We start from the raw sequence: 17997 nt of genomic DNA, 5'->3' as shown, positions 1-17997 counted from the left end.
CATAAACCCCTTAAAAACCAAACCCATATACACATAAACATTTTCCTCATACAGGCAAAGAAATACTTTTACTCTAGCTGTTTGTCCTTTGAGTCTATGAAAAAAAAATTTTGTTTCTTACATTGAGTAAACAATCGGTGTAATCAGTTTGATGAAATCTAATTTTGTGATTTCCTATGGGGATATGATCTTCCACTGCAAGAAACAAAATCCCCTTCTGCTTGAATTTCTATATGCAGGATCAGCATGTTGTCTTGTTGCGTTTGTGTTGGTCAGGGTAAGAAGTGGTGGATGAATGCAGATGAGCCGTGGCAGGCTCTGGCCTGCTGTATGGAGATAGCCAACGCAGTGAGATCTGCCGACCCAGCAAAATTCATCTCACACTTCCCTGTCCACCAGGTACTCTAAAACCCTAGGCTGAATTACGTATCAGGCGGCAATGAGGCTTGGTCAGGAGAGACCATCTTGTAAACAAATGATGCGAGCCCCGCTGTAAATACATCCAGAAAAATTACAGTCTGTCCTGTCAGTCAAAGTGCCATTCTGCAAGACACACAACTCCTACCTGTTAAGTCATTACATGTTGTTTTGGATAAGAAGTAAAAACTCACAATGTCTAAAATGGTTGAGCATATTAGATTTATGGACACCAATTCATTTGTTTAATGACCTCAACAAACTCACCCCTTACATCTGTCAAACCCATGCTTCTGTGATTCATCTTGGTGATTTTTTTCTTCTCACTTTCTTCTTTTCTGACTGCTTTCTTTATCCACCCCTTTCTTTTTTCCATTCTTTTTCCTATCCTTCACCTTGTCCTTTTTCCCCCCTTTGTTCTACTTCTCCTTCCCATTTCTGTCATTCACCTATTCTCCCTCTTCCTGCGTCTCTGTTCTTCCTACCTTGCCCCCTCACCCTGAACTCTTTCATGCCTCCTCTTTCTTATCCTCTCATGCACATTCTTCCTCTCCCCAATTCAATAACTCCATCTCCTCCCCAGGACGGCTCCTGTAATGGTCTCCAGCATTATGCAGCATTGGGCAGAGATCTCGTTGGTGCCACGTCTGTCAACCTCGTTCCTTGTGACGTTCCTCAAGACGTGTATAGTGGTGTAGCACAACAGGTCAGTCATCTGCAGCACCAAGAAACAAGCAATGGACTGTAATGAGTTTGCATTTATCTTGGTCCCCTCTATCAAAATGTATAGACTTAAAGTTATACTGTGCATTTGAATTGTGGTTGACCTACACTGTGTGGCACGTCGCAGCTGCTCTGTTTTAATATTCAGATGATACACTAGATCCCGAAGTGAGAGACAGACTGAGAACATTGAATACATTTTTTTAAAAATTTAGTTTAGGTCTTGCATTTAATGGCGCTCATTTGCTTCCATCCTGCATTAGTGTGCAGTAAATGCAGACTCGCCTTCCCTCGTCCAAGGTCTCGCAGGCCAAGTCCCACTGGCACACACAGCCCAATCAAATGGTCCAGCTCGCTGTGAGCCAGCTTATTTTAGAGGGAATCAATTTGAAGTTAATAGTGAACCTATTGATTTTTGAATACCAGAGGGAAAGTGGAGTGTTGACACTGTGAGGAAAGAAACCCATCCTAGGCCAAATACGTGTGTGTAAGTGTGTGTTTGTTTGTGTGTGTGTCCCGGGCATGTGTCAGGTGGAAGAGTTCCGAGCACGGGATGCGGAGAAGGGTGTGAAGATTGCCCAAGCCCTGAAGGGCGTCATCAACAGGAAGGTGGTGAAGCAGACAGTAATGACGGTAGTATACGGGGTGACACGCTACGGGGGACGTCTCCAGATAGAGAAGAGACTAAAGGAAATTGATGAGTTCCCCAAGGTAAGGAGCGAAGCCACTCCTGTATCCTTTTTTACTTTGAGTAAAATATGACAGATAGCCCCTCAGCACTGGCTCTCCTCTGTAATGGGTCCTCCCCTTTGTATCATCCTTTGGTCTACACAGCTTCAAGCAGACTTTTGCATTTTCAGTGTCACATGCAGCCATTTAGTCCCAGATGGACATATGATTAAGTATAAGGTCCCAGGCGTCCGGGTAGCGTAGCGGTCTATTCCGTTGCCTACCAACACGGGGATCGGCGGTTCGAATCCCTGTGTTACCTGCAGCTTGGTCAGGCGTCCCTACACACACAATTGGCCGTGTCTGCGGGTGGGAAGCCGGATATGGGTATGTGTCCTGGTTGCTGCACTAGCGCCTCCTCTGGTCGGTCAGGGCGCCTGTTTGGGGGAGAGGGAGAACTTGGGGGAATAGCGTGATCCTCCCACATGCTACGTTCCCCTGGTGAAACTCCTCACTGTCAGGTGAAAAGAAGCAGCTGGCAACTCCACATGTATTGGAGGAGGCATGTGGTAGTCTGCAACCCTCCCCGGATCGGCAGAGGGGTGGAGCAGCGACCAGGACGGCTTGGAAGAGTGGGGTAATTGGCCAAGTACAATTGGGAGAAAGGGGGGGGGGGTATAAGGTCCCTCCCATATGTGGGTTGGCCCCACTCTTCCTCATTGTTTTCTGAATGTCCTCGAAGGCATTTATCAACCAAGTGGCAGTGGCTGTTCACATGTACATTGTGTTTAATGATGTGCCCCAGAGGAATTACTGTACCTGCAACCTTGGGGTTATGTGTACCATATTCTCAGAGACTGTTAAAAGTTCCCGTACCGTATTCTCAGAGACTGTTAAAAAGTTCCCATTGTTGTTTTGTGGCAAAACAGCCTATGGTTGTGTTGGGGAGGCCGGGTCTGAACACGCAGATTTAACACACTTCATTTCGATGCTGTCCGGCGCCCCTATAGATGTATCTTTAGTCTTAAAACTACTGCGCTGATTTGCTTTGACATAAATGGTTCTATGATGGGCAGAAGAGACTAAGACTGAGAATATGAAAGGAGAATGGAAGCATTTAAAATCTCCTCACTGTTCGGTGGTGTTTAATCTCTGTCCACGAGCCGTATCCTACAAAAGCTCTGGTTAATTGCAGTGTCTTTTACAGATGACGTTGCCATGATACTGCTCTAAGTATATTCACCATCTAACAGCCTGAGAGTTGTGTTAAATGGCTTCTGCTTAATGTTCCTAATTGTTTTAACAGGGAATTTGGGAGAAGTGTAATTGTGACTGATTACAGTGGGATGGATGGGGTATGAGGCAGCTTGAAGATAAAAGTCCTACTGAGGAGATCATATCACTGTAATGATATGACTTGATGGACCATTTAGCTCAGCTCCGCAGCATCGTGCTTTCGTACTCCACTGCTGAGCTGAAATGATTAGTATGATCATAATAACCCTTTGTGTGTTTTTTTTCTAATTGTTATTATTTATTTGAGTGACACTTTTCAGCTACTTGAAAACATTAACTATCAAAAAAATTAAAGAATTGGTGACTTCAACAAACTAATCCCTTTCACCTGTCGAGCCCTTGGTTCTGTAATTTGTTTCTGCGTGTGTGTCTGTGTACATGCATTTATGCCAGTGTTGTATTTTCAGGAGTTTGTGTGGGATGCGTCCTATTACCTGGTGCGTCAGGTGTTCAATAGCCTAAAGGAGATGTTTAAAGGGACCAGAGAGATCCAGGTAGGTTTCGCACAGGTATATACAGCATTATACATGCATATGTCATACATACAGAATTGGGGAAAGCCCTTCGGGAATCTTTTGAGAGGTTGTCAGGGGTTCTCCAGCAAAAAGAGAATTAGATTAAAGTCAAAGTTATTTCATTCACTGCAAATTTGCACAATTAGACCTTCTTGATCCTAGGTTTTACTCTCTTCACACCACCTGTCTAGATAGACAGCAGGAAATTCTTAGAGTCCCCTGGTCAAAACTTTTATTAAATCAGTGTCTGTGTTGCAAAGTCTCACAGCAAGAAGGTCCTGAGTTTGAGCCCCAGGGTAATCCAACCTTGGGGGTCATCTCAGGTCATCCTCTGTGTGGAGTTTGCATATTCTCCCCGTGTCTGCGTAGGTGAATCAGCCATACTAAATTGTCCCTAGGTATGAATGTGTGTGGGTGTGTGTGTGTGTATGTCGGCCCTGTGTGATGGCCTGGCGGCCTGTCCAGGGTGTCTCCCCGCCTGTCGCCCAATGACTGCTGGAATAGGTTCCAGCATCCCCGCGACCCTGAGAGCAGGATAAGCGGTTCGGAGAATGGTGTTGCAAAGCCTCACATCAAGAAGGTCCTGGGTTCGAACCCTGGGGTTGTCCCACCTTGGGGGTCATCTCAGGTCATCCTCTGTGTGGAGTTTGCTTGTTCTCCCCTTGTCTGCGTGGGTTTCCTCCGGGTGCTCCGGTTTCCTCCCACAGTCCAAAGACATGTAGGTCAGGTGAATTGGCCATACTAAATTGTCCCTAGGTGTGTGTGTGTGTGTGTGTGTGTGTGTGTTGGCCCTGTGATGGACTGGCAGCCTGTCCAGGGTGTCTCCCCGCCTGCTGCCCAATGACTGCTGGGATAGGCTCCAACATTCCCCAACCCCAATTGGGATAAGCGGCTTGGATAATGGATGGATGTGTTGCAAAGCATATCCAAATGTGGCCATCGTGATGAAGTAGTTTGTGACACCCTAATCTAACACACAGTTGTCAATTGTTTTATGATCCTGGCTGAAGTGTAGCACAAACAGTGTAAAACTGCAGTTAAGCACTCCTTTTCACTGATAATTTCCATGCAGCATATATTTTGCTACTCAAGTGTTTCTCACCTCAGCCAGATAGACCACCAGTTTTCACATTTCAAGTACAATTATATTAATACAAAATCTATCCAGGCTGTGAATGTACAGTACTTAAAAGTTGTACCAACCAGAACCCCAACACAGCACAACCACACATTCACATAGCATAACGACTGCAACATGAACTTACACGTTTATTTACACAAATCTCATTTATCAAGGAAAACGTGTAGTTTTTCTCTTAAATATATGTAAACTAGATTTTCTCTCCAGATTTATAAATTATGAGAGAACATTTTTTAATTTGTATTCACACGAGCTTTTTGATAAATAAAAGTCATTCGTAAATGGAAAGCATGCTCATGGCAGAACTGGTTACCATTAAGTGATGCCGATAAATCCCATATCAGGGAAAGAAAGAACAGTAGACGATCAGAACAACATAGAAAAGACAGAAAGAGGATAAATCATAACTTTGATGTTATTATTTTATTTTTATTTTTTTGGGGGGGGGGTTCCCCCTTTTTCTCCCAATTGTATCTGGCCAATTACCCCACTCTTCCGAGCCATCCCGGTTGCTGCTCCACCCCCTCTGCCGATCCGAGGAGGGCTGAAGACTACCACATGCCTCCTCCAATACATGTGGAGTCACCAGCCCCTTCGTTTCACCTGACAGTGAGGAGTTTCACCAGGGGGATGTAGCACATGGGAGGATCACACTCTTTCCCCCGAACAGGCGCCCAACCAGAGGAGGCGCTAGTGCAGTGACCAGGACACATACCCACATCCGGCTTCCCACCCGCAGACACGGTCACTTGTATCTGTAGGGACGCCCGACCAGGCCGGAGGTAACACAGGGATTCGAACCGGCGATCCCCGTGTTGGTAGGCAACGTAATAGACCACTACGCCACCCGGACGCCCCCATAAGTTTGCTATTAACCATGTACAACTTCAAAACACATTTTTTTATTAGTTGTGTTAGCAGTGATTACTGCGCCAAACAAAAAATATGGATAGAAATACAAGGCAAAGTTATGGGTGCAATGGCAAGGAAAAAACAGAGTGGTTTGATCTAAAACTGATCGAGATGAAAAAATAGCTGCTTACAGACAAAGCAGTGCAGCTGTACGTTGATATTGGGATACACTTTGCTATTCAGATAAGCACAATATCAATTGATTGAGCCCTAATATACACAAATGCAGTCTGTAGAACCAGTGTCAGTATGGCTCGCATGGTTCAACAAGCCCTGCTTCACTGCAGTTTGTTCTTCTGCGTCATAGGAAAAAGTGATATACACAGACAAAAAGTCTATTGGAGTCATGTAGCACAATAGGGAGAATACGTCTCATAGACAGCTGTGATATACAAGAACAATTGTTTATTTCTGTTTGAAACTTGCCAGTAGCCAAGAATCCAAGTACTGTAAGAACCTGGATGTGCACGTGACTGTCAAAGTATCGTTGTGCCAATCGTATTAGATCTGGCTCTAGAGTTGTCATTTGCAGAATTAAAACGAACTGGTTCCCAACCAGTCACACTGTCCTAAGTATGTCATAGTCTAAATCCTCATTTAGGGAATGATCAGCCTTTTTCAAATTGTACATATACAGTAGGGCATGTTTGCCCCAATTACAGCCTGATATGTTTTTTGCATTCATTAATATTGATAATTTGGTTCTTGGTTCTTATGAGAAATTCTAATTTGCAAGAGGCACGTGCCAAGTTTCTATCTGGGCTGCCCACAATTCTCTGCTAGTTCATGTAGTATGCAACTAAATTGGTTGACACCCTTTAAGTAGTGTACTCTAATTTGCCTGAACCTTTTACTTAACAAGTAAATTATAGGTGTTTTTGACCAGTCCTTTCATCAGTAACTTTCATTTAAGCCAAAGGAGCAGCAAGGTTTCCCTGACATATTTACATGTTTCTGTAACATAAAATCGGCCCTGTGGTAGACTGGCAGCCTGTCCAGGGTGTCTCCCGTCCTGCCGCCCAATGACTGCTGGGATAGGCTCCAGCATCCCCACGGCCCTGATTAGGATAAGCGGCTTGGATAATGGATGGATGGATGGATGGGTGGAAAATCAACCTGTGCTTATCAGAAGCTCTTGTAAGCTACAGAAATTTTCCCCAACAAATACGACTCCTGAGAACTTTCATAAACACCACACTTCTTCTCTAAATGTCTGTATAAACAATTTGTGAGGAAAACCATACATATCCCACTTGATAAAGGAGGCCCCTTGTCTGCTCGTTCGATGTCGCATAGCGGCGGGCCTGTTGAGCATATATCTTTGTAAGGTATGCTGAGCTTGCCACTGACCCAGCACCAAATATAGAAATACAGGGTGTGGCTTTGTTTCCCCTTTTATTAATGACTAGTTTATTTTAGAATTACACCGTTTCATCATAAGGTCTCCGTTTATTGGTCAGATTCATTTAGCACATGCACCTGGTAGGGGACTGTGCATTATCTCTGTAGAAAGACGGCAGTGTGGGTAACTAACACAATCAGTGCCCACTGCAGATGTCCCTTTGAGAACCTGCACGAGATGAAAAATCTCTCTTCCATCCTACCTTGGCCCCCAACCTGATGTGTGTGTGCGTGTGTGTCCGTGTGTGTGCGTGTGGGTGCAGCCTTTAAATAGGTCATACCCTGCTGGGGAGTGCAGCGCTGAGTGAGAGGAGGGTAGATGATTAATCTCTAGTTCTCTCATCTCTGACCTCTCCTCTCTTCTTTGTACATTCCCCACTTATTTTGTCAACCTTCCTGTACATTCTAACCAGACTCCTCCTCCGCCTCTCCAGCCATTTCATTCCTTATCTCTCTCGCTTTCTCTCTCTCTCCCCTTCCTCCAACTTTCAATCTGTCTGTTGATTGATTTGTCTAGCTATCTAGCTGGGCAATCTCTCTCTTCCATCGTCTTTAATTTCACGCTGCAACTATTTATTTCATTGTGCCTGAGAGTAGACAGCGGAGAGGAGAATAGAGAAAAACGGAGGCGGGCTCATCAACTGATAAATGGAGTAGTTCTGGGCCAGGATGGTACCTGGGAGATACCGAGACATATTTGTCTATTCTACAGCTGCATTTGTGTTTGTTTGCGTGTGCGCATGTGTGTGTGGATACCTGAGGGACTTTGATAGGAATTCCATTCTTGGAGATTCACTGCGTCAGGGACTCCGCTCAGGCAGACAACACAATCATACTCTCATTTTCAGAGCAAGCAAAACTCCCCACCTGTTCATAACAAGTCTGTACTACCTTTTTTCAGTAGCACACTCTATGGACGACAACGAAGGCAAAGAAAAATAAATCATCTATTGATACTTGGAGGGGTGGGGAACTTTTTCTTTTTTTGTTGTTTTCACTGTATATTTACAGCCTGATTTATTCAAATCCACATGCAGCAAAACATGAAAACTTCATCAGCCAACCGTCAGAACTCCCTCATTAGACCTTGATTGCTCCGCTCTTGTCCACATGTGTGTATACACAAATACACACACACACGCACAGAGCCAACTCCATATGCACATCAAATTGGCAGGAATTCACTCTGAGTGATTGGTGAAGTGCCCTACTTTTCTCTGAGCACTCCTCAACATGTGCCCCAACTTTACCACAGATGGCTTCTGTATGTTACAGGACTGGCTGACAGACAGTGCCAGGCTGATATCCAAGTCTGGCTACACCGTGGAGTGGGTGACACCCGTGGGTATGCCCATTATCCAGCCCTACCACCGCACACGCACCCAAGCGGTAAGTCTCATGAGAGCCTGTGTGAGGAAGAGTAGAGTCTTTGTCTGGTGTCAATGTGTAAGATCAACTGCTTCCCTTAAACCAAATGAATCCTAACCTTTTAGTGTGCAAGTTGCAACAATTGTGATGAAAAAAGTCAGTAATATAGGGTGCCAAAGAAAGAGAAGCCCAACATAGTGTTTTTGTAAAAAGTAAAATGTGAGAGACTGGATAAGCCCAATGCTACATACTGAAAATGTACAATCCTGTTCTGAAACAGAGACTAATAATCATAATAATAATATTTAGCAAAATAACCAGGATTAGCATGTTTGCTGTAATGGTGCAGGCTTACAACCTGGCAAGCATGCCGAGTACAAAAAAATTTTTTGACGCCGCTCTGATGGCCGAGCGGAAAAAACCGCCGTTCTTGCAGTCTGCTCGTCATGTGGCTGGGAGGTTTGTATCCCAGACTCGCTGTAACCGGTCACGGCCAGAGCATCCATGGGGTAAGGCATTCATTTGGCCACCCTTACCCGAGGGATAGTGGGTGTAGATCGGTGTAGTGTTTGGGGACTCATCATTCTCCAGCGACCCCTCTGGCCCATCCGGGCGCCTGCAGCCAAGCAACCAAAAGCATTCTCTCTATGTCTCCTTCACGGCCTGAAGGTAATGCAATCCATGCGAGGCTTCAGCGTGTAAAATAGTGAGAGCAGCCGACACGAGTTTGAAGGAAGCTGGTGTTACGACTATCTCTTCCTGTGGAAACGTGAGCCAGGGGAGTTATTTGTCAAGAGTTCCAGCCATATGCCATTGGGTTAATCGGGTGGGATAAGGGGAAAAACTAGAAATACATTCATAAAAAAAAATGTTTTGACAAAGATCCTTCCAATTAATGGGCCACTGTACCTCATATAGCAGCTGAATACACAAACAATGAAATCTTGTCCTTTTTAAGGGGATATTAAGCATTCGTGCTTTTTCTGTGTCTTTGTAAACACAGATGGTGTTACAAATCAGTTCTAATGTCACAGTGAATCTTATTCACTTTACGCTAATTGTCCTTGCACCAACTCAGTTCGATGAATACAATGTGTATGCTGTACACAAGAATTCTGGAGTGAGTTGGATAAAGTGATGGAGAGTGTACCCAAGGAAGAGAGTGGTGATTGGAGCGGACTTCAATGGACATGTTGGTGAAGGGAACAGAGGTGATGAGGAGGTGATGAGTGGCTATATTGTCAGTGAGAGAAATGTGGAAGGACAGATTGTGGTGGATTTTGTGAAAAGGATGGAAATTGCTGTGGTGGATACATATTTCAAGAAGAGGGAGGAACACAGGGTGGCATACAAGAGTGGAGGAAAGTGCACACAGGTGGACTATATCTTATGTAGGAGGCGCGATCTGAAAGGAATTGGAGACTGCAAGGTGGTGACAGGGGAGAACGTAGCTAGGCAGCATCGGATGGTGGTCTGTAGGATGACTTTGGAGACCAAGAAGAGGAAGCGAGTGAAGGCAGAGCTGAAGATCAAATGGTGGAAGTTGAAGAAGGAAGACTGTTGTGTGGAGTTCAGGGAGGAGTTAAGACAGGCACCTGGTGGTAGTGAAGAGTTGCCGGATGGCTGGGCAGGTACTGCAGAAATAGTGAGAAAGACAGCTAGGAAGGTACTTGGTGTGTCATCAGGACAGAGAAAGGAAGACGAGTAGACTTGGTGGTGAAATGAGGAAGTACAGCAAAGTATACAGAGCAAGAGGTTGGCAAAGAAGAGGTGGGATAGTCAGAGAGATGAAGAAAGTAGACAGGAATACAAGGAGATGCAGCATAAAGCGAGGAGAGAGGTGGCAAAGGAAAAGATGTATGGTGAGTTGTATGAGAGGTTAGACACTAAGGAAGGAGAAAAGGGCTTGTACCGATTGGCTAGACAGAGGGACCGAGCTAGGGAGGATGTGCAGCAAGTTAGGGCAATCAAGGATAGAGAAGGAAATGCGCTGACAAGCAAGAAGAGTGTGCTGAGAAGGTGGAAGGAGTACTTTGAGGGGTTGATGGATAAAGAAAATGAGAGCGAGAGAAGGGTGGATGATGTGGGGACAGTGAATCAAGAAATGCAGTGGATTAGCAAGGAGGAAGTGAGGGCAGCTATGAAGAGGATGAAGAGTGGAAAGGCAGTTGGTCCTGATGACATACCTGTGGAGGCATGGAGATGTTTAGGAGAGGTGGCAGTGGAGTTTTAACTAGATTGTTTAACACAATCTTGGAAAGTGAGAGGATGCCTGAGGAGTGGAGAAGAAGCATAATGGTACCAATTCTCAAGAATAAGAGCGATGTGCAGAACTGTAGCAACTACAGAGGTATAAATTTGATCAGCCATAGCAAGAAGATATGGTAAAGAGTAATAGAAGTTAGGTTAAGAGGAGAGGTGGCGATTAGCGAGCAGCAGTATAGTTTCATGCCACGAAAGAGCACCACAGATGCAATGTTTGCATTGAGAATGTTGATTGAGAAGTATAGAGAAGGCCAGAAGGAGTTACATTGTGTCTTTGTGGATTTAGAGAAAGCATATGATAGGGGGCCGAGAGAGCAGGTGTGGTATTGTATGAGGAAGTCGGGAGTTGCAGAGAAGTATGTAGGAGTGGTGCAGGATGTGTATGAGGGAAGTGTGACAGTGGTGAGGTGTGTGGTTGGAAAGACAGATGGGTTCAAGGTGGAGGTGGGATTACATCAAGGATTCGGCTCTGAGCCCTTTCTTGTTTGCAATGGTGATGGACAGGTTGACGGATGAGATCAGGCAGGAGTCTCTGTGGACTATGATGTTTGCGGATGACATTGTGATCTGTAGCGAGAGTAGGGTGCAGGTTGAGGACAGCCTGGAGAGGTGGATGTATGCACTGGAGAAAAGAGGAATGAAAGTCAGTAGGAGCAAGACAGAATACCTATATGTGAATGAGAGGGAGGACAGTGGAATGGTGAGGATGCAAGGAGTAGAGGTGACAAAAGCGTGTGAGTTTAAATACTTGGGGTCAACTGTCCAAAGTAACGGGGAGTGCAGAACAGAGGTGAAGAAGAGAGTGCAGGCAGGGTGGAGTGGGTGGAGAAGTGTGTCAGGAGTGATTTGCGACAGAAGGGTACCAGCAAGAGTTAAAGGGAATGTTTACAAGATGGAAGTGAGACCAGCTATGTTATATGGTTTGGAGACAGTGGCACTGACGAAAAGACAGGAGGTGGAGCTGAAGGTGGCAGAGTTGAAGATGCTAAGATTTTCATTGGGAGTGACGAAGAAGGACAGGCTTAGGAATGATGATATTAGAGGGACCGCTCTGGTTGGACGGTTTATAGACAAAGCAAGAGAGGCAAGATTGAGATGGTTTGGACATGTGTGGAGGAGAGATGCTGGATATATTGGGAGAAGGATGCTGAATATGGAGTTGCCAGGGGAGAGGAAAAGAGGAAGGCCAAAAAGGAGGTTTATGGATGTGGTGAGGGAGGACATGCAGGTGGCTGGTTTGACAGAGGATGATGCAGAGGACAGGAAGAAATGGAAATGTATGATCCACTGTGGCGACCCCTAATGGGAGCAGCTGAAAGTAGTAGTAGTAGTAGTAGTAGTAGTAGTAGTAGTAGTAGTAGTAGTAGTAGATGCTCAGCAACCGGAAGGGGAGGACACTCACCTCAACCACCACCAAAGTGTAGCACCCACCTGGATGATACACAGCAGCCATTTTGTGCCAGAACGCTCACCATACATCAGCTTGAGGTGGCGAGGGAGGGAATTATTGAGCCAGTTAACACGGGGGATGATTAGGTGGCCAGATGGAGAGAGCCAGGTTGGGAGTTTTGCCAGGACACCGGGGAAGCCCCTACTCTTTGCGATAAGCGCTGTGGGATATAGGATATATGGGCTGTGGTAATGTTTGTCTCTATTAAAGCAGTCAGTATATGTTGAGCGTTGATCCATCCTCATCCCACTTGTTATTGCTCTGCTCTGGAACAGCCCTGTGGATCCTTCATCATCTGTCTCTGTGATTTCCACTCAGTGAATTTTTATTTGACTTTTATGGAATTTATGATTAAGTTCATCATAAAAATGTGGCTGTTAGTTAGATGTGAGCCTCCTTATGTTTTCCACATTTGAATTAGTTTTAACCGCTGGCAAAAGGCAATCTCACTACTTTATTCCATTGTGCCTTCAGTTTGCCTCTACCATGGCCACTGTAACAGCATGCAAGCTGGCTATAAACAGATACAAACATATACTGTCTCTTAAAAGGACCAGTTTTCTGATAGGTGAAAAGTTATAGCCCTCTACCAAGGCTCCTATTTTTTCCTGGTTGGGAATAAGCTGTTGGGTTGGCGAGAAGGAAGGTTGGTACTGTAAAACACCCCTGGATTTGGAGTGTCACCTCACTTCCCTGTTCTTTTTACCATTGGTTATTTTTAGGCCCCATTGAGAGTACCCACTTCCAATCTATTCTCTCTCTCTTTCATGTTTTTTTTTTCTGTCTTGTTTTTATTTTATTTTTTCCTTTAACCCCTCTTTCTCTGGGAATGCGCTCACAAAGATAATACAATCTCTGTTGAAAATGTGAAATGTCCCACGCTGGGACAGATGTATTTTTTTCTACTGACTTAGTCAACTCATGCTTACGACATCCAACCCATCCTAGGGCTCTAAAATGTAGACACTCTGCAGACGGAATGTCCTTGCCGGACTGACCAAGTGGAGCGGCCTTGATAGGCTCGGTGTATGAGTGTGCCTCTGATGGTGTATTGCGATTGCAGTGAGTGGCCTGGACAGTAGTGGAGCTCAGCAGCATCAATAGCATCCTCTGCCACCATAGAGACTCTGACAGCAGCTCGTCTTGCAGATAACGGGTCTATGTGCCAGCATGTCTGCAGATAACATGTTCATGCCCATGTGTGCACAAGCAGAGGTTGAATGAGTTTGCATGTCTGTCAAGGTGTGTGTGTGTGTACACACACACACACCTTGACATGCATGCATGAGAAGCTAGAGAAATGCCAAGGGCTGAAGGAAGAATTAGATCGGATGTGGAAGATGAAGTCCACAGTAGTCCCTGTGGGAATAGGAGCACGAGGGTCTGTTACCCCCAAATTGGGAGAGTGGCTCCAGCATAATGCCAGAGGAAATTTGGAACATGCAGTTATTGAGTCAAGGGAGCGTTGGCGACTTTTACGCACTATGCGCCTCAGCACTCGTTGACCCTGTGGTGTGACTTTACGTGGTCTGCCAGTTCGTGGCTGAGTTGCTGTTGTTCCTAAACGCTTCCACTTTTCAATAATACCACTTACAGTTGACCGTGGAATATCTAGCAGGGAAGAAATTTCACGAACTGACTTATTGCAAAGGTGGCATCCTATGACAGTACCATGCTTGAATTCACTGAGCTCTTCAGAACGACCCTTCTTTCACAAATGTTTGTAAATGCAGACTGTATGGCTAGATGCTGGATTTTATATGATTGAATTCAATGATTAAGAGGTGTGTCCCAATACTTTTGTCCATATAGTGTAGTTGTAATGTAAGCTGACTATTTGCTGGAGCTCAAGGTTTAACAGTTAATCTTGCTAACTTGGAGGGGGGGGGAAACGCATCTTCTTAATCAAGAAGAAAGGCTAAAAGTTCCACGATTAACAACTGATTATTAAAATTGACACATTTGGCATAATGACTTTCTTACCAGTGATATACGGAGAAAATCCTGTTGTTTCAGTAAGTAATTGTGTCCCAAAAATGTTGGTACGCAAAAGCGCCTCTTTTCATATTATCTGCGGTGGATCATTTATTTTGACCATGCGTGCGCACCAGTTATGTGCAGCTCTGTATATAGTGTATGAATTCTTTGTGTACATAGTCTGTGTACATCTGTAGTAGGGTTTTTTTTTTGGGTTGGTGTGTCCTTTGTCCTTATGTCCCTTGTGTTAAGGCAGAGCGAGCCAGTGCACAAGAATTTGCTTGTATTGAGGAAGTTGGGAGAAAACAGAGATGAACAACTTCTCTCTTTGACTACACAAAAGCATGTGTCGTTTGTTTTCCCTTTCACGACCCCACCTCCACAACATGGCGCTGCATTACCATGGCTACATCCTGAGCCCTTAAAGTGAGCATGTGAACTTAATACAAAACAACAAGCTATGGTGAATTTTGTCCATAAGTCCACTACAGTATTCTAAATACATATGACAATAAAGTTGAACTTGAACTTGCTATTGTGTTGCTACAGACACTGTTTGGATTATTTGGATTTTGTAGTATGTCATGATGATGTGACATTGTTTTTGTAAATAAAGTTTTCAGATTTGGGATTTTATTTAATTTTCAGATACAATTTCAACACATAATACATGAATATAACCATAATTATAACTTTAAATAACATCAAACATGAGTTTAACACTACAATTTGTCCAAAAAAAATTTTCTGTTGGGGACCCACTCAAATGATCACCTCTGGATCCCAGGGACTCACTACATGGAAAACCTATTTACATCACTGATACACACACACATTTATAAATACATACATACATACATACATACATACATACATATATATATATGCATACATACATACACACACACACACACGTATATATATATATATATATATATATATATATATATATACACACACACACACACATCTCCCTCTCTCCCTTTTTCGGGTGGTGTGTGTCTGACTCAAGCTCGAGTGCTCTACCATTGGCCTGGGATTTTGAGGGTTCTGTGCAGTAGCTTAGCTGTTCCAAGGACCGCAGTCTCTGGACAGAAACTTCAGATGTTTTTCTTGGAATCTGCTGGAGCCACTCACCCAGTTTGGGGGTCACAGCCCCTAGTGCTCCTATTACCACTTGGACTACTGGTGATTTCACCTTCCACATCTGATCTAGTTCTTCCTTCAGCCCTTGGTATTTCTCTATGCTCTCTCTTCCTGATATCACCATTGCTCGGGATTGCTGCATCGATCACTACTGTTGTCTTCTGTTCCTTGTCGACCACCACCATGTCTGGTTGGTTGGCTAGCTCCTGCTTGTCAGTCTGGAACTTTAAGTCCACAGGATCTTAGCTCTTAGCTCGGCCATTCTCAACCACCTTTGGCGGTGCCTCCCATTTGAACTTGGGGACTTCCAGTCTGTATTCAGTACAGATGTTCCTGTACACTATCCCAACGCCCCCCCACACACACACACATACACATTTGGTGCTGCCAAACACAAACAGCCAGCATAAGCAGGCATGTCAACTTGCCCAGCATGCTTCCTGCTCTTTTTGACTGGCTTGAAGTGTCAGGTTTTGTTTGGGTCGATGCGGCACCTCATGAGCAGGTGCAGGCGCATGAGGGGGACAGATGGTAGGTCTCCAAAGGGTGCCTCTCTCCCTGTTGATTTAGAAAGGCATGTTGCCCTGACCTGATCTCCTTTTTCCTTATTTTCCAATAGGGCCAAGGAAGCTGATTAGTAATGGTCACTTGCCCAGGGTTAATAAATTAATGAATAAATCAGTTCCTCACAGATGAATGAAGAAATCAGCAAATTGCTGTACAGTACCTAACTGTCACATTTGTGTACCTTTGTGGCGTGTTGAAATAGTCGCCCCAAAATCAGTTTCATGGCATGCATTCTTGGTGGATAAGAAGTCGGGCCTGCATGCTCAGAATCCCACGTGTATATGTTTTATGACGTGTATTTCTTCTGGTACACCGTGACTTCCTAGCCCAGCGCTTAACCTCAATGTGCATATTGCTATTTTTAAAATTAATGCCATGCACTCCCTTTATGTTTTTAGATGGCTTTCATTTTGAAATAATTCCCTAATCCAGTTGCATCATGGGACAATAGAAATAAAACGCTAACTTTCAGTAAGGTCACCCTCCCTCTGTGTATCTGGATTAGATCAATCTTCTGTCTCTCTTGCTCACAAATCCCTGGCTGCTGTGTTCCTGGGGGTCGCTGATAATTAGACTATACGGAGAGCGGCAAGATAAAGCACCAAGCAGAGTAAATAAACAAATAAGGGAGAGGAAAGGCAGGCTTCACTTAATCAAATAGCTGTGTGTGTGTGTGAGTGTGTGTGTGTGTGTGTGTGTGTGTGTGTGTGTGTGTGTGTGTGTGAGATGCATGCTTTTGTTTATGCAACTATCTATTTTCTCAACCATAAATATGGGTACGTGTTAACATACTGTGCTGTAGTTGTGTATTTCCAATAGTTGATGAGAGGTGAGGAAATTGAAGCAGGATGGGCGAGTTTAGTGGAGCATAAATATGCACCGCTATGGCAGCCTAAGGGGATTGAGAGACAATGGCCAGATCAAAGGTCACGTTTGCTCTGGCTTGCATTAGTTATTAGTTTTTTTGTGCTTCTCCTGAGCACAGTTGATGTGAAGTCTCCACCTCGGCGGATGATGAGACAACTGAGGCGTTGGAAGCTGCATTTGTGAGCTTATTGGTTGAAAAGAAGCTTTTGTTCCCTTGACGTCTTCTGTGTGGAGAGAATCGGTTGGTTGACTTTGGGGTTTAGTCCTGACTGGTGATTTCCCTAGACAGTTGTCTATGTACACTCCAAACTAGTTAAAACAAAACAAACAACATAAAAGATCTTTAAAAAAAAGAAGTCATAAGCAGCATTAGTAATGAACATGTCAGATATCAGAGTGCTTAGTACATAGCTTGTTAAACTGTTTAAAGTTGATCTGGGGTGTCCAGGTAGCATTGCGGGCTATTTCATTGCCTACCAACACGGGGATCTGGGTTCAAATCCCGCTGTTACCTCCGGCTTGGTCGGGTGTCCCTACAGACACAGTCGACTCTATGCATAACTGTAGTTCACTGACTTCTGGTCTCTGACTTCCGGTTTCAATTATGAGGATGAGGATACTCGTCCTCATAATTGTGGATGTAACTTGATATGTACAACTTGAAACTTTCACCTGTTTGCTGGTGGGTGCAGGTTAAAAATTTGTTGACAATTCTGTGCATGTCGTTGACATTTATCCATGGTAAATCTTGCAGGCATCGTGAAACATATGCCATTGTCAATAGCAAACGCCAACAAACAGGAAATTGGTATGACCGCTGCAGTAGAAACCGGAAGTCAGTGGACTACAGTTATGCACAGAGCCGATTGACCGTATCTGCGAGTGGGAAGCCAGATGTGGGTATGTGTCCTGGACACTGCACTAGCACCTCCTCTGGTCGGTCGGGGCACCTGTTCGGGAGGGAGGGAGAACTGGGGCGAAATAGTGTGACCCTCCCACACGCTACGTTTCCCTGGTGTAACTCCTCACTGTCAGGTGAAAAGAAGCAGCTGGCGACTCCACATGTATCAGAGGAGGCATGTAGTAGTCTGCAGCCCTCCCCGGATCGGCAGAGGGGGTGGAGCAGCAACCGGGACAGCTCAGAAGAATGGGGTAATCGGCTGGATACAGTTGGGGAGAAAAAGGGGGAAAAAAATCAAAAAGGAAAAAAAAACGTTGATCTGGCTATAGTTTGCTGTCATAAGAGAAAAGCGAAATAGTGGCCATGAAGAAACTGAAGCAAC

General features: G+C 44.6%; 1 protein-coding gene across 1 annotated transcript in view; it reads left to right on the top strand.

The window, feature by feature from the left end:
- The window catches only part of polrmt (polymerase (RNA) mitochondrial (DNA directed)), a 96029-nt gene that overhangs the window by 41937 nt on the left and 36095 nt on the right, over positions 1-17997 (top strand). Inside the window, exons 11-15 of the mRNA XM_056276257.1 lie at positions 277-399; positions 1001-1123; positions 1672-1851; positions 3513-3599; positions 8350-8463. Coding sequence (XP_056132232.1) covers positions 277-399; positions 1001-1123; positions 1672-1851; positions 3513-3599; positions 8350-8463 — 627 coding nt within the window. The remainder of the gene's footprint in view (positions 1-276; positions 400-1000; positions 1124-1671; positions 1852-3512; positions 3600-8349; positions 8464-17997) is intronic.

The sequence above is a fragment of the Lampris incognitus genome, chromosome 3, assembly GCF_029633865.1.
Source record: "Lampris incognitus isolate fLamInc1 chromosome 3, fLamInc1.hap2, whole genome shotgun sequence".
NCBI lineage: Eukaryota > Metazoa > Chordata > Actinopteri > Lampriformes > Lampridae > Lampris > Lampris incognitus.
The sequence above is the reverse complement of the archived record's forward strand: the minus strand, read 5'-3'. Positions and strand labels throughout refer to the sequence as shown.